Source organism: Acomys russatus, chromosome 16 (genome assembly GCF_903995435.1).
Source record: "Acomys russatus chromosome 16, mAcoRus1.1, whole genome shotgun sequence".
Lineage (NCBI taxonomy): Eukaryota > Metazoa > Chordata > Mammalia > Rodentia > Muridae > Acomys > Acomys russatus.
This window is the reverse complement of record NC_067152.1, coordinates 2,151,157-2,168,106: the sequence shown is the minus strand read 5'-3', so window position 1 is coordinate 2,168,106 and position 16,950 is coordinate 2,151,157. Positions and strand designations below refer to the sequence as shown.

General features: G+C 53.4%; 1 protein-coding gene across 1 annotated transcript in view; it reads right to left on the bottom strand.

The window, feature by feature from the left end:
- Window positions 1–1,077: 1,077 nt before the first annotated feature.
- Rtn4rl1 (reticulon 4 receptor like 1) overlaps window positions 1,078–16,950 on the bottom strand; it is a 79,568-nt gene continuing 63,695 nt past the window's right edge. The window contains exon 2 of the mRNA XM_051157951.1: window positions 1,078–2,687. Within this exon, the coding sequence (XP_051013908.1) occupies window positions 1,363–2,687 (1,325 nt within the window). The 3' untranslated portion in view covers window positions 1,078–1,362. The remainder of the gene's footprint in view (window positions 2,688–16,950) is intronic.

Genomic DNA, 16,950 nt, shown 5'->3' with positions numbered 1-16,950 from the left:
ACTGTTTGGGGGCCCTCAGCGGGTCATTGACCAAAGAGCCTAAAAGTTAAACCTGCAGGTTAGCCTCTCCTGAGGCCAGAGCTCAGAGCCTCCCTGGCCTGCACAGACCATCACTAGCGAAACGCTGGGGGGCATTATCCGTCCAACCCATTTGGACTAACACTGTGGATGCTGCCCTGTCTGCTGGCTCGAAAGCCCCAAAGCCCCTTCCCCGGCTCCACCTAGCTTGCCTCCAGCACCCTGACATCCGGACAAGCTACTTCCCACTTTGCACCCGACTGCCTGCAGCTTCTACGGTAGGGGTGGTGGGGTGCTCCGGGGTGCCAGACAGGCATGTGTTGCATATAAAAACAAGGTGACGTTCTAAGTATCTAAGAATGTTGGTCCTCACTGTTTCTCTTCCTCCTCAGCTCTTCCCACTGACACCTTCGCCCTACTGTTGCCAGCTGGGATTCTGAACAAAAATGCCAGAGCATATTTTTTTTTTTTTCTTGCTAGAAATGACCAATACAATCCTTAGTTGAGCAAATATTGGTTCCCATATAGTTTATAAACATGATAAGACATACAGTTTGGTAAGGAGCCGGGTGGGGGACCTGTGCATTTATATATTTATATATTTATATATTTATATACTATGTGTGGGTGTGGGTGGGGAGTGTGAATATATATAAGTGGACATAGGTATAAAACTGCACCTTCTGTGTGACTCTCATTGCGAGTAAAGTTCTATATGTCAACCTCTGGCGACCTCTCCTTTGGTGATTGGTTCTTGCCAGGACTGCCTGAGTCATCAGGAAAGAGAGGCATTACCCCACAGGTAGGGACTGAGGGTGGCATAGGGTTAGACATGGCAGGCTAACTAAGTGGCCCTCAAGCCAGAGCCAGGACTGCTCTGAGATTGCTGGTGCCTCCGCTGGTTGTCTCTGGGTGAGCCTTGTTCGGAGTCCTGCTCCTTCTAAAAGCAGCAGGGTCCTTCAGCCCTTCTTTTCCAAATGAGCAAGATTCCACAGAGCCCAGCTCCTTCAAGGGGCACATGTCCTGTCACTGCTAATGATTCTCTTGGCGTGCCTTTGACCACTGTGCTGGAGTGGGTGTGTCCAGAGGTGCTCGCCCAGGACAGCCGGGGGAGATGTGCTACCCCCTCCTGTCTGTAGCTATACACTTTGGGCTTATAATCCACCAGAAAGGGTCCAGACTGTGGCTGAAGGCTTTAGTAGCCTTTTCCTGAAACCCAGCAGATCTTCCGCTTAGGAAAAAAAAAAAAAAAAAGAAGAAGAAGAAGAAAAAAGAAAAAAAGAAGAAGAGATTCTGGTCCTTGCTGGACATGTGGCAGTGCTGGGTGATGGTGCCCCCAGGTCCTCAGCGGAGAGTGACTGCCAGCCCCAGTATCCAGGCCAGGAGTGAGGCCCCCAGGAAAGTGCCCGAGGAGGCTTGCTGCACCCCACTTGGGGCACGGATGGGGGTCCTGCGGGCACACTTGCCCTTCCTCTTGGGTCGTGCGGTGGGCATAATATCAAAGCTGAACTTGTGCTGGTAGTCAGGGGCATAGTCCTGCAGCTCAGGAAGCTGTTTTCCAGTGCTCACCTTAGAGATCTGATTTCGGTTCCTGTGGCTGGTGCAGTTCTTGCCTGGCTTCTTGTAACCTGACCTGGAGCCAGGCAGATGGCCATGTGGGTGGCCTTTGTCCCTGGCGGTGCCATGAGATGGATGGTGCTCCTTGCGGGCAGCCCTGTCAGAGGTGGTAAGCGTGTGAGACTTGATCTGGTGTGGAGAAGCTGGTCCTGAGCAGTTCCGGAAGTCCTCGGCCCTCAGCAGCTTTAGGTCCTGGCCTTGCCGCAGCTCGGGGGCTGCGCAGGGGACGGCAGAGCTGGACCCCCGGAACCTCCTCAGCCACTCCCACAGGGAGTGGGCCCGGCAGCCACAGTCCCAGGCATTCCCATTGAGGCGAAGGAACTCCAAGGCCACCAGCGGGGCCAGACAATCACCCTGCAGCTCCGTGAGGCTATTGTTGAAGAGAAAGAGAGTGGTCAGCCTGTGGAGGTCATGGAAAGCCTTATGGTGGACCCACTGTAGCTGGTTCTCGTGCAGCAACAGGCGATCCAGGTTCACCAGGCCCCGGAAAATGCCCTGGCCCAGGCTCCATAGCTTGTTGCCGTGGAGAAACAAGTGACTGAGGTTGACCAGGTCCACAAAGATGTCATCTTGGAGGTACTCAATATGGTTGTCCTGCAAGTAGAGGTACTGCAGGCTGTGCAGGCCGCTAAAGATGCCTGCGGGCAGGGCGCTCAGTCCACACTTATAGAGGTAGAGGGCATGAAGCCTCACCAGGCCCTGGAAGGTCTCAGGTGCCAGCGTTCGCAGCTGCCTGTTGTCTCCGAGGTCTAGCTCCTCCATGTGCACAAAGCCCTCAAAGGTGTCGGGAGCAATGAACGTGATATTGTTGGCGTAGATCCAGAGGGTGACCATGGCGGGGCTGAAGTGGCCCTGCTGGAGGAAGGTGATGCGATTGTTCTGCAGGAAGATGCGCTCGCTGTCCTCTGGGATGCCCTCCGGGATGGCGTTGAAGTTGTGGGCCTGGCAGCTGACAGTCATGGGCGCAGGGTAGCACACGCAGTCTCGAGGACAGCTGCCGCCCAGGGGTAGCTCTCCAGCCAGCAGCAACAGCAGCAGTTCCACACAGCACCCTGGTGGGGAGAGAGATGGGACAGCTGTGAGGGGCCTGCCCAGAGAAGGGGGGAGACGCATGGGGAGGGGGACAGAGGGGAGGAGGGGGGGCTGGGGAATGACCCTCTCGGCTCACAAAGGTTCTGTCTTCTGTACCGTACATGGGTCCCTTAGGCTAGGAGGCTGGACAGGAAATTTGGGGCCAAGGCCCACGTTATCACCACACCTCTTTGACTCTGTCCCTGAAGTCTCTAATCCCCATCCAAACACCTCTTGAGACTCTGCCAGCCCTCCTGCAGGGTGAAACACGCCATGAACACAGTGTGTCGTCCTCCGGCTCTGGTCCCGGTTCTGCCACTTGCTCACTGTTAGCCGCCTTCACAAGTAACTACCCTAACAAAGCTAATATTCCATCTGGAGTCCTGAACAATCACTGTACTTAAATGAGTCCTCAAAATAAGGAACGCATTGCATTCGCGATGCCAAAACATACCCCAGCTGGTGCCTCATTCACACGTGCAACACGCCCTCTGTGCCTCAGTTTCCTCATTTGCTGAACGCGGTGCACAGAGTTGAGCAGGTGTGCAGAGAAGGCACCTGCCTGTAAGGGACTGTAAGTGACACCAGGGCTGATGCATGAGGTTTCCCTTGGGTTCATGATACTGCCAGATTGAGGCTGCCCCCCTCGGATTCACCACCTTATGGCCCTCTGCCTCTCGCTACCACGCTTGAGCTTGCCAGGCTGTGGCTGTAAAACCAGGCCTTGCCTCTTGACTGTCCAGAGCATTTCCTCTGTAGCCTCCCTCTAATTGGGCATTAATTAGGCATTCGTTAATGGATCCTTAAAATAATTATTTTCGGATGTGTCCAGCCTGTGGCCGGGTAATAGGCCGGTGCTCATTACCGAACCAGCCTCATTATGGACGATTGTCATTACCTGCCTTTTTCCAGGGTCACAGCTGCCCCAAGCGGCCCAGCAGGCTCGTCAAGATGATGAGGACAGGCTCCGGCGGCCCTACAGACACCCACCCTGAGGAGCCAGACAGCCGTGACCTATGCTGCCTCAGTTGGCCTCCTGCACCTTCTTTTCCAGCATCTTCAGCTGGGACTCCTGGGAGAGCCAGGGTGCCTGGGACGTATGAGCTGAGTCTTCTTGCGGCCAGCTGTGCCCTGAGCATGTGGCATGAAAGAAGCCACCCTCCTGACCAGCCTTCCCACCTGGGGTCCCAGACCCACCGCTACCCAGGTCCAGGGGCTGCCTGGGGGGGGTGCCCTCTACTCCTCCCCCCCACCCCGCTGAGAAGGTCTCCACCTTGACCTGCCACCCCAACCACCACTCCCAGTCCTGACAGAATCGGCCTGGTAAGTGAGTGACAGCTCCCAGCTGCTGGGAGTTATGGGTTCCCAGAGAGTGGCAGCTGTTTCTCGTCCCCCCCCTGCAATCACCCAGCTTCCACTGAATGTTTCCAGCACATAAAAAATCATCGCACATAATTTAGTTTTTGCATAATTGGGTTCAGTTGTGATTTCAGAGCAATTACGACCTCGAAGTGGTGGTGGTGGCTCCGCAGGCCCTTTGCAGTTCTTTCTGCCATCCAGACACTAGACAGCATGCAGGCTATGGCCACCTCTGCCTCAGTTTCCCTCTCCAAAGCATGTCTTCACGCTACTCTGTCAGTCTTCCTCCTTGGAGACCTGGGTGTGGCCTCCAAGCTCCCAGCCCCTGTCCGAGGACCCCTGTGCTGCAGGGGAGGTCAGGAACCCTACTCGGCTGGAGGGCAGCCTGCTCTGTGCCATCAGAATCCCACCCATGCTGGCTGCACCGTCCTCAGGCCTCCTCCAACCTCCTTGTTTGGCTTGCACTCTCTCTCCTGCTGAGGCCACTCTCTTCCAGGAAGGCCATTCTTTCCAGACCCTTCCCCAAGGAGTGGCTCCATCCCCGTCACTCTGAGAAAGCCCAGACTCTGGGTTCAAGGACATTCATGACGCTTGTCCCACATGGTGGGCTGAAGGAGACACAGCAGAGCCTCCACTGCATGGGGGCGGGAGGGGGGGTGTCTTGTGAAAATAAAGCATTTCCTCCTTGGCCTGCCGCTGTGGGCAGGTGGGACTGTAGTGGGCTTATCACTAATTCCATTCGACATTTGTACAGTGCCTCGGAGTTTACACAGTGCTTTTGCCTGTGCTGCGCTCTCCCATCTGCTGTGGCTACTCTGTCTCTGTGCACCCCAGAAGAATCTGGGGGTCCATTGGGGGAGATTATCCCTTAAATAGAGGCCTCCAGGGAATATCAGTACACAGGCCAGGGATCTACTTAGGTTAAAAAAAAAAAAAAAATCAGAGCCAGGCATGGTGGCGCACGCCTTTAATCCCAGCACTCAGGAAACAGAGGCAGGTGGATCGCTGTGAGTTCGAGGCCAGCCAAAGCTACACAGAGAGACTCTGTCTCGAAAAACCAAAAAAATAAAATAAAATAAAATAAATCAAACTATACCAAACCTCTGGTATGGGTTTAGTAACCAGCTTATGAATGCATGGTGGACAGCGGAAGAGATGGACAGTGGAGCAGGGTGATGAGTAGGATGGGGGTTTTCGATGTAAGTGAGACAGGAGGACAAAGGATTCTAGCCAAGACCTGAGGAAGAACCAGGCTCAGGTCCCTTGTCACCTTGAGAAAGAATAGGCTATTGTCACTAGGAAGTCCAGGGCAATGAGACCACAAGGACAGTCACTTCCTGCATGCAGGGCTCTTCTGGAAGCACACTAATGTGAAAGCAGGCACAGGACAGCTGATCCTTTGCTATTTCCCCACATGCCAGGGAGGCTAGCCTTCTAGAACCTCCATCTCTTAATGGGAGAGGGTGCAAAGGGGCTCAGCCAAGTTTGCATCCGTGCCTTTGAAAGCCAGCGAGTGGTATTACTCCAAGACCTTGACCGCGCTGTCCCAGCCAGCTAGGGCCACTTCTGAGCCAGCAGGTCCCAATCTGTCACCCAGCAGGTTCCCCCTACCCCCCCAGTGAGGCAGGCACTACATCACCATGGCGCCTTCTATGCTCCTTCCATGAGGCCCTTGGGAGCCCCGCCCTGCTGATTGCCTGATTAATGTACTAACAATGAGGATGGAGCCTTGGCTGTGCATTTTAAGATTGCAAATTAGCAGGAATCCAAGTCTCTGTGGAGAGGCCCTGCACCTCTCCTGCCAGACTCCTCCGGCCCCTCCTGAGCAGGGCTGCCTTCTACTTCAGTGGGCGGAAGGGAGAGGACACAGCCCACCTCGCCTTCCCCTCCAGGGGATGCCCTTCACTGTGCTCTGCTTCACTGGTCCCAAACCTCCAGCCTCCCGACATACATGAGCTCCCCAGGCTCTCCAGCCCCATTCATTCCTTCATCCCCACTCACACTTGCACCTGAGCCTGGGAGAGCCACAGAAGCCAGCCGGTGTGGGAGGGCCTGGCAATGAGCATTGTGGCTCATTTGCATATGAGTGTGGCCACCCATAGATACCTGGAGAGTTTATGGGACGTTAAGAGAGGGCCCTAAGGAGAGCTTCTGCTGCCCCTGGGTCACCAGCCAGCATTCTTTGATTGCTGGTCTCCTGTGTAACAACACTAGCAGCTCTTCAACTTCCAAGAATATTTGACTTATGAACTTGGGCAGAGAGGGGTCCTGCTCTGCGTAGTAGCCGCCTTATCTGTGAGAAGGATCTACTCGGCTCACAGCTCAGCACAGAGGACCTGCAGGCAAGGGAGCTGGCAGTGTCCTCAGGTCAGCTTGTAAACCCCAAGCTCCTGCCGAGCTGACTGTGGACGGCCACCTCAGCAGATGTGTTTATCAATGGTCTCATGGGACCAGACGTGGTGGGATGGGCAAAGGCAACAGAACAGGATGTGCAAAGGTCCTGAGGTGGGAAACTGGGCCTGTGTTTTCCACCCCCTCTACGGATGCAGAGCCTCCACGGCAGGCTGTGACCTCAGCTCAGGTGGGCTGGGGAAACCCAGAGCTGGGGTAGCCAGAGAGCTTGGCCCAGGGCCCAGCACTCACAGGGCCTGTCTGCTATATCCAGGCCACATGATCCAGGGTAGTGGGGGCCCTGCAGCACCCTGGCCACCAGAAGGGAACTAATGAGGAAAATCTGACTCTGGGGAGGAGGGTCTTTAACGGAAGCCCTCAGCAGCATTGCTCACACAGGAGAAAGTAAGATGCCCAGAGCATCAGGGGCTGGTCACAGCTGGACGACACAGCGGGACAGGCCCTGCCTAGCTGCCTTCAGGCTGGGGCTCTAACATCAGCTTCATGATGCCATGAGGGGGCAGGACAGCCTCAAGTAGGGCTGCTCAGCTTTCTTAGGCTTCGCTCCAGCTTAGCACCCAAGGGGCTGCCCAGCCCCTACCCACCCACCCATGGACTTTCCCATGGCTACTTTCTCCGTGGACCCTGGGCAGGTCAGTGGGTCTCTCTGAAGCTTGCAGGCTGCTCTGCCATGTAGCCAATCTTGCTGGCCTTCAGCCCTCCTCCCTCCCCTGGCCCCAGCCTGGCCAGCTGCTCTTCTATGAGCAATCAATGCTAACCTAGTGCTCTCTTGCTGCGGGGATGGGATGACGGCCTCAGACCAGGCAGGCTACACTCTTGGGGCTGCTGGCGCCTCAGGCCACTTGGCACTTGTGTCCACTTGTGTTCTAAGCATAGGCTCCTTCCTGGCTCAGCCCTGAAGACAAGGAAGCTGGCCAGGGAACAGCTGGGCTCTCCTCATCAGCCTCCACTGCTGGCCAGAATGGCCGGCAGCCTCCTGCCCGTGACTGTGGGTAGAGCGTGGCTGTGGAGACAGAGGTCGAAGTTCAATCCTGGCTGCTCCTTTCAACGCTTGCGGGAGCCTCGCTTTCCTCACCTGCAAAATGGGGCAATCGCTGAAAGCTCAGCCAGCCTTCCAGCCCGCAGATGCTGGTACCCGCCCGCCCCTCCCACATCTCCATCTGTCTATCCGAAGCCATCCAAACCGAGCGCCTCCTCCGCTCACAGCGTCTCCATCTTGGGTGAAGATGACCCCCTTCGCTTCAGCTGCTCAGGATAAAAACCTCAGGCTCACAGTGGTCCCTTCCCTCAGCCCCATGCCCCACTCTCTGGAAAGCTTGTTGGGTAAATGTGAGTGTATCCAGTGTCTGTCCATGTAGCACAGCCTCTACGGCTGCCACTCACCCAGGCTGTTGCACTAGTCTCCTGGATGGCCCCGTTGCCCCCACCCTCAGCCCTACATCTCCTTTAACAGTAGCTAAGGCAGTCCGGGAAAAGTCTGAGTCAGGATATGGCACTCTTCTGCCTAAATCCTCCATGGCTCCCATCTGGCCCTAAGATGCCCCTGAGTCTATATCTTGGCCCAAAGGCCCTGCCTCTCCCCGGCTACACAGACCTTGCTGCTGTCCCTCCATATGCCAGGCACTCAGCCTCCTGCCTTTGTCCATGCTGTTCCCTCGACCTGTTTTTTGTTTGTTTGTTTGTTTTGTTTTTGTGTGTGTGTGTTTTTTTTTGTTTGTTTTGTTTTGTTTTTGCGGCAGGGAGTGGGCAGTTTCGAGACAGGCTTTCTCTATGTAACAGCCCTGGCTGTCCTAGACTCATTTTGTAGACCAGGCTGGCCTCGAACTCAGAGATCCGCCTGCCTCTGCCTCCCAAGTGCTGGGATTAAGTGTTACCAGTATGTCTGCAGGGCTTCTTTCCAGCAAGGCTACTCTTGAGCAGCCGATTTTCAAGGTGTTTCTTCCCTGGGACATTTTAGTCTACCATATGCGTCCTTTAACACAGGACAGAATTCACTTGTTTACTTTCTGCTCCCCTGCTGCTCTGCTCCCTGCACACAGTAGGTGCTCATTAGCTATTCTGCGTCACAGGAAGTGCCTTCCCAAGTCTCTGGAGAATTGAGTGATGACCCTCAAAAGCCCAAGTCTGGGGTCTAGCTCATAGCAAGTGTTTAATAAACACTGGTCGTAATTAGTCCTGGAGAGACTCAGATGCTCAGGGGTGAGAGCTGACACCTGGACTTGGCTCTCATTAAGGTCCATCAAGGAAGTGACCAGATGATGACGAGAGCTCTGAGACAGACCCAATGCCAGCCCTTTGCTGGGGACAAGGGGACATAGACTGGAACTGGGAAGATTCCCAAGGTCGGGGGCTTTCATCACTAAACTGGAATAGTGCCAAAGAAAACAGAACCAATTTAGTTACTCTACACGGGGTCCTGGACCAGAACCTTTCGAACAGAAATGTCTGAGTTTAAAGAGAGAGAGGAGGCCAGAGTTGCTGGGGCACACTTGGGAGGCAGAGGCAGGTAGATCTTTGTGAGTTCCAGTACAGCCAAGGCTACACAGAGAAACCCTGTCTTGAGCTCCCCATGCTCAAATTCAAAATCTTGAAGGGGGGAGGGAAGTCAGAAAGGAAACACACACACACACACACACACACACACACACACGTTAATATCATATCACACTGCTGCGCAGGACCTGCAGTTCCTAAGTGTGGGCTGATGGGTATTTGAGCATTGTATGCACGTGCATAGCTGTGTGGAGCTGCACCTGAGGTGGCTATGTGTGCACAGGCGTTGCCCTGAGTGCTTACAGACAGACGTAGACAGTCATGTCCCCTTGCAAGGCGTTTGCATGTAATCTGAGTACACGAATATAAGCTCACATCTACCTCTAGAGACTGTGGTTGGCACCCTGGGCCCCATTTGTGCTCAGCATCCCAGGCACACCACCCCAGAGAGAGGCAGCACACGCTGGGGGTGGGGGAGGGTTCTGAGGTGTCTCATCTTGGTCTTCACCCCCTTTGCCTTCAGCACCTGCTTCTTCCTCACACTCTGAAGCAAACACTCGCTGCAGGTTCTCCCAACACCAGGATCCCTCTCAGCCGAGGAGTGCGCAGCTCCCCATCAGAATAACCTTTTGGCTTTTCTCTGCCTGGAGTTGGTCCCCTGAAGCAAACCTGGCTGCCAACATCACGCTAACTGAACAGACAACTTCTCTGAGATCAGTTTGGGGTCACCCACATCCTGCCCGTTAGGCCTCTCTTTGCTTGCTGGGGTGCGCTGTGTGGGAAAGGATGGAGGCTGCCCTGTGCTGCTCTGTATTGAGGCAGTGCTCCAACCTCTGACCCACCGCAGTGGGAGCCCATTTTACCTAGGCAACTCCCAACGGGCACAGAAGTCTCCCTGAGGCCTTATGGGTATGGGAAGCCTAGTGAGCCTGCCTGGGCACCTTGAACCTGAGCAGGATGCGTGGGAGATTGATTGTGTCACTCTTGTTGTTTGCAAAGGATACTGTTCCCAGACCACCAAGACGTCCTGGCTTTCACCCTGACTCTGGGTGGTCCCAGAATCCAAAGCTCTGACAGAGCAGATGCTGAGAGGCACGTAACCCAGGGCTGAGATCCTTGGAGGGCATCCTGGCTTTCTTTTCTGTCCTTTGTCCCGGTGCATCATTCCCATTTGTGGCCATCAGCTCTCCGTGGGAAACGCGAGGCTCACGGACTCTACCTCTCCCACCATCCCATACCCACACTCCCAGTAATGTGTGCTCTCATGCGACCCAAATCTTGGCTTAAGGGCCCTATGTTGGAGCTGTTGGTTTCCCCCCACCTCTCCTTCCCTCTTACCACCACCACTACCACCACCACCATCATTCCTCCTCCTCCTCTTCCTCTTCTTTTTAACAGGATCTCATACAGTCCAGGAAGGTCCTAACCTCCTTTTGAACTCCTGACCCACCTGCCATCACGTTCTGGAATGCAGGCATGTGCCGCCATGCCCTGCAGATAGGGCTGCAAATTCCTGAGCATCCATCCTTCCCAGGAGGTTTCCCTGACTTGCCTCCTGCCCAGGGACCTTGTGAAGCCAACTACCACTCCCTCACAAACAACAGCAAGCTGTGAGTGCACCTGGAACCCACCCGGTAAGTGATGATCTATCCTGGATGTGTGTGGCGGGGCTGGGGACCTTTGAATGGGTAGTGACTATCTATGGAGAAACCTGTATATGGGGGGGGGGGGGCTCCAGGGGCATGCAGGAGAGGGAGCTGCAGCGGGGGGGGGGCTCCAGGGGCATGCAGGACAGGGAGCTGTGGCGGGGGGGGGCTCCAGGGGCATGCAGGACAGGGAGCTGCAGCGGGGGGGGGGGCTCCAGGGGCATGCAGGACAGGGAGCTGCAGCGGGAAGGGGGGCTCCAGGGGCATGCAGAGAGGGAGCTGTGGCGGGGGGGGGGGGCTCCAGGGGCATGCAGGAGAAGGAGCTGCAGCGGGGGGGGGGCGGGATGGGGGGGCAAGGGGGGGGGGGGGCGCCAGGGGCATGCAGGAGAGGGAGCTGTGGCGGGGGGGGAAACACAGGGAGGTGTTTGGGGGTTCTGCCAAATCCTGAGCAGCCGATGATGCAGAGAAGTAGGTCCCTGACAGGAGTCCTTGTTTCCAGCCCCAGAGAAACACCCCTCTCTGGCCGTCAGTGAAAGGCACTCAGGACTGAACCGCAGGCTCTGGGTATAACCTATCCCTGCTGACCACCCTGTTCTGCACCTCCCCAACTCTCCTCCATTTTGAGGAAAAAACCCATGGGTTGTCTCTGCCACAGTAGGAGACACAGCCCCTTCCCTCGTGGATCTTCCATGTGGGAAAAGAGTAGACCAAAAAGACCCAGGCACACACACAAAGACTAAGTGTACATGATGGGACCGCAAAGGGGTTAAGATTTAGATCAAAGAGTCAAATGGCGGTGGCGCACGCCTATAATCCCAGCACTCAGGGAGGCAGGGGCAGGCAGATGTCTATGAGTTCGAGGCCAGCCTGGTCTACAAAGTGAGTTCAGGACATCCGAGGCTGCGCAGAGCTGCTTTATGTGCTCAACATTGAGTTGTATCCTAAAGGATAAGGATGAAGAACGAGGGCTGGCAGTGTGGCTCCGTTGGTAGAGTGTTTGCTTAGAGTGCCTACAGCCGTGGGTTCAAACCCCAACGCCACATAAACCAGGTGTGGTGAGGAACACCTGTAATCCCAGCACTTGGGAGGTAGAAGCAGGAGGACCAAGGTTATCCTTGGCTATATAGCAAGTTCAAGGTCGGCCTGGGATACATGAGACCCTATCTCAAGGGGAAGAAAAAAAGAAAAAAGAAAGAAAGAAAGAAAGAAGAATAAACTGAGGGACAGCTTCACAGGGAATAGCAGGTACAATGGCCCTGAGGGGAGGGGAGAAAGGATGAGGTTAGAAAAGTGGGAGCCATGGCCTGAGCAGAGATGATATGACTGGATTTGAGGACGGGTTGATACAGAGCAAGGCAGGCGGCAAGGAGGCCTGGGACTATTGTCTGTGAGACATGTTGTAAGGCCCCAGTGGCAGACGGGTAGCATGGAGAATTGGGATGACATCCAGACGAGACTCTTCGAGATACGGGAGGAGCACAGTGGCTCTACCAGATGCCACCGTGAGCTGACGGAGCCTAGGAAGCAGGCATGGGGACCTGTGAGGTCTGCTGGCCTCTCAGTGTTGCCAGCACCGCACAGGAGCCCAGAGGAAGCACTGCACTTAGGAGTCATCGGCACGGAGATGGAATTTAGTTCGTGGGAATGGATGAAGTCATCTGGGAGAGTCGAGGAAGAAGATGCGGGATTGGATCCAATGGTGGGGCGACACTTCTGAAGGAGGGCAGACGCGGCTTTGGAAAAGATGGTGTCCCTGAAGCCCAGTGTTTCTGGGAGGAATCAATGTGTTGAGGGTGGCTGAGAGTGAAGTGCGCTATCAGGCACCTGACTGGTCAGCCTTGGAGAGGTAGTAGTGGTCCCAGCAGGCTCACTTCTAGGAGGTATTGGGAACCGAAGACAAATAAAGATAAAGGGGAGGAAAAAAAAAAAAAGATAAAGGAGAGGTGAGGAAGGTGATGGCGCTGGATCAACCAGGTCATGGGAGGATGTGTTGAGATAACCAGTGCCCCAGAATCTCCATGGCCGCCAGCAACAAAGGCTGGTCAAACAGTGATGAGAGAGGGCTCCTTGGGGGAAGCCAGGTCGGGAAAGCATCCTTGACCTAGAACACTCCCAGGAAAAACCACAGGGACAGACCAACCACTGGCCTTCTCCATGGTGGCTTCAAGAGATAGGCATCATCCCTTCTCACATTTCATTGGTCGACATCATGCATGTGGCCCTGCGTGGCATCACGGGACAGGGGTGACTCCTCTTGTGGGGAGAGAGGGTGCAAGGAGTGTCTGTGGGCATTGAGAGCACACTCACACAGGAAGCTCTGACATTAAGTGGCTGGACAAACAGGAAGGACCTTGTGGGGGTGTGGGTCAAGGGCAGCTAATGCTTTTTTTTTCTTTCTTTCTTTTTTTTTTAGCTTTTTAAAATTATAGTTTTTATCTGGAATTGCTACACAGTAATTGTACATATTTATGGGGTACAGCCTGACATTTCAAAACATGTATACAATGTGTGATGATCAGATCAGGGCAATTAACATACCCGTCACCTCAAATGTTTATCTCTTCTTTGTGTTGGGAGCATCCAAAATCCTCTCTACTAGCTATTTTGAAATTTATAATTAACTGACAACTACAGCCATCCTACTGTGCCATAGAACATTAGACGTTACTGTTACTCAACCACGCTGGGGCACCCATTAACCGTGCTCCCACACCCTCCCAGTGTGGTTGGCTTTTTTTTTTTTTTTTTTTTTTTTTTTGAGATGGAAGAAATAGAGCCTGTTCTCATGCCAACAAGTATGATTCAGGAGGAGGAAAACTGTCAGAGAGAAACTGAGACAGCAAGCCTGGAAGGGCAGAAAAGAGGGGGAGATCTGAGGTACACCTGCTCCGAGTAACAGGGCACCATGGCATGTGCAGGGAGGACAGTGAGGTTAGCCTTGCTGGGTTCTAATCCCCAACCCCTCCCCTCCGGAAGCAGGAAGGTACCTCTGCTGAGGATGGAGGTTGAGATGAGGGTGGGAGTCTGAGGCAAAAGAGAGAAAGATGCCGGCGTGGTGGCGCATGCCTTTAATCCCAGCACTCGGGAGGCAGAAGCAGGCGGATCGCTGTGAGTTCGAGGCCAGCCTGGTCTACAAAGTGAGTCCAGGACGGCCAAGGCTACAGAGAAACCCTGTCTCGAAAAACCAAAAAAAAAAAAAAAAAAAAAAAGAGAAAGATGCCGGCATCTGGCGGTGTAGGCAAGCCAGCTCCTGAGGGCCCGCTGCAGGAGGCTGGAACCTGCCCGGAGCTCAAGTCAGCATAGTCTGTGGAGAGTCTTCCGTGATAGCAGCTATTAGGTGTGGCAGGAGGCACGGAGGAGTCACCCAAGGGTGGGGTTGCCAGTGAGTCTGCACAGTTGAAGGACCAGGAGTTTGAAAGTATTTGCCTTTCTAAAGCCATCTTAAACCACCCGTGGTCCAAACACTTCCTGCCTCCTGCTGGGCTCTTGGGACTGTATCTCGTTTTGTAGGACAAATGATAACTGGGCTTTCCAGGCCCCACTCCTCTTGCTGTTTTCCTTTGATTCCACACACAGTCTCCTCACGTCCTTCGGAGCCCAGATGAACACCTCAGCACTCAGTTGCAGCTGCCTCCCTGTCCCTGTCCCTGTTCCTGTCCCTGTCGGTCCAAGTGCTGCTCACTCTCCAGAGCCCACAACGGCCCGTTCTCAGACCCTAGGCCTGGGAAACACGAAACAGATCACACTTAGTGTGCGCTTCCTGAGTGGTCTCCAAGCCCTCTTTTTATATATTCAACTTTCTTTTAAAGTTATCCATCACTATTTGCTTTCATTTTAAAATAATAGTTGCCAGTTGTGGAGAAATGTAAAGTAGGGAAGTAAAAAGGAGCAGGGGAAAAAAATCACTATATTCCCATTACCCTTGACAGCCGCTGACAGGTCCTTGCTGAACCTTCAATAGTTCCTTCGTTTATATAGGGCTGTATAAAATTTAAATAAAAATTTTATTTAAAGAAATAAAGTTGAGATCGTGTTATATATGCAGCTCTCCGCTCCCACCCAGCTGCAAAGCTCTGTACTGAGGATCCTGAGGGAGCCCTCTGGGTGGAGTGGTCCCTGCCCCAGGGCAGTGGGGAAATCAGGCCTCATCAGTCAGCCACGACCAGTTGCCCAGGTGTGACACAGAGAGAAGAACGATGGAACAGCAGGCAAGATTCCTGAAGACTGCGGACGATCCCACCGTATGCACACAGTATAACTTAGTTATCTCTTAAACATTTATGTCTCTTTCTTTACTGTTATAAATGATCAAGACTGAGCTGCGTATGTGGCTCAAGATGTCTAATCCCAGCAGCTGGTAGACAGAGGCAGGCGGATCTTCAATCTGAAGCTAGTCAGGGCTGCACGGTAAGCTCAAGCCTGGGCTACGTGCCCTGTCTCAAAAACCCAAGGAAAAATCACGGCAGGGGCTGGAGATGTGGCTTCCGCTGTGAAGAGCACTGGCTGCTCTTTTATAAGTCCTAGGTTCAATTCTGAGGGCCCTCAAGGTACCTTACAACCCTCTGTCACTCCAGTTCTAGGGCAGCTGATACCTTCGTCTGGCTTCCAAGTGCAACATGCACCCACACGGTGCACACACATACACGCAGGCAAAATACCCATACACCTAAAATTAATAATAAGAAGAAACATTTTTAACTAACTGGGTTGTGGTGGTGCACACCTTTAATCCCAGCATTTGGGAGGCGGAGGCACTTGGATCTCTGAGTTCAAGGCCAGCCTGGTCTTCAGAGTGAGTTCCAGGACAGCTAGAGCTACATAGAAAAACCCTGTCTCAAAAAAACAAAAGCATGGGGTGGAGAGATGGCTCAGCAGTTAAGAGCACTTATTGCCTGCTCTTCCAGGGGTCCTGAGTTCAATTCCCAGCAACCACATGGTAGCTCACAACCATCTATAATGTAATTTGATGCCCTGTTCTGGCCTGCGGGTGTATATACAGGCAGAGCTCTGTATATATAATAAAAAAAAAAAAAAAAAAGCAAAAACAAATTTAAACTTAAAAAAAAAAAAAAAGCCATCAAACTTATGGCAGAATGGTGACTCGGGCCCATAGTAGGTAGGTCCCTGGTACTTAGGAGGCAAGACTGTTGGCGCCTCAGGCCAGCATGGGCTCCATGAGATGCTGTTTCAAATTAAAGTAAAACAAAACAAAAGATCATGCCAGAAACTGGTGGTATTTGTTGCCTCGTGGGAAGCAAGGCTGATGGGAAGCTGTGGGGCTCGGGTGAAGGAAACTACCCTCTCTATATGTCAGGGACTTTTGATTTATTACTGTGTCAATGTATCTATTAATTCTTTAAGGTCAGTTAAATTAAATTAAATTAAATAACACTGCAATCAACATCTTTGTCTAAATTCCTGATCTTTCTTTAGACCAATCTCACTGAGCTCAAGTCGCCTTGATGAACACTGACAAGTTCTAGATAGTTCTACCTTCTAGAAAGTTTAGCTTTACAGTCTTTGGCCTTAAGATCCACCCAAAATAAACTCGCAGCTCGGGGGAGGAGGGGGCCTCTAGAGAGTCAGCCCTTTCCTCTGGGCTCTTTGCGTGCATACTGTGGAGCTACTCAGAGGAGATGGACGCTCAGCCTTAAGGTACCACTTCCGTGTGCATCCCAGAGATATCCACATGCACTTCTTGAATAGCCCCGCCCCCCAAATCATTATAAATACATGTCCTCGTTTTACCAGTGAGAACAAGAAAGCTCGACACACCCAGGATGCTAACCATTACTGTTCAAGGAAGATGGCTCTGGCATCCATGGTGTAAGGATCGATGGCTCTTCAGGAGCACTACTTGCTCAGAGAGACCCTGTCCCAGCAGGACCCTCTCCTAGACTCTGCCGCTGCTCCCCGGTGGACAGTCTCCCTCCTCCCCAGTCTCCACTGCTTGGGCCTCAGGCTCAGGAGGCCGAGGGGAACGGATGAGGCTGATGGGGAAGGAAGTGGAAATTCTGTGTAATACCCTCGTCTATATCACAAAACTTGTCTTAAGTGCCAGCCCCAGGGATTTGCTGGAGTTGGCATGACAGAGGTGGGGCTGAAGGTCAGATTAAATTGGACTGGTAACCCCCAGAGGGATACTTGAAAGAGATTGCTAAAGAAAGAGTTTCCGGCAGGGACTCGAGGTGGTTGAGGCGGGCAGTGGCAGCGTGCAAGGCTGACCCGGCCAGGTCAAGCCTGCTTAGCAGGGCCTGGTGGTGGTGACAGGTCTGGGTTCACAGAAAACCTGAAATCTTACCTTTTTCTTCCAGTAATGAGTTGGTATAAAAAT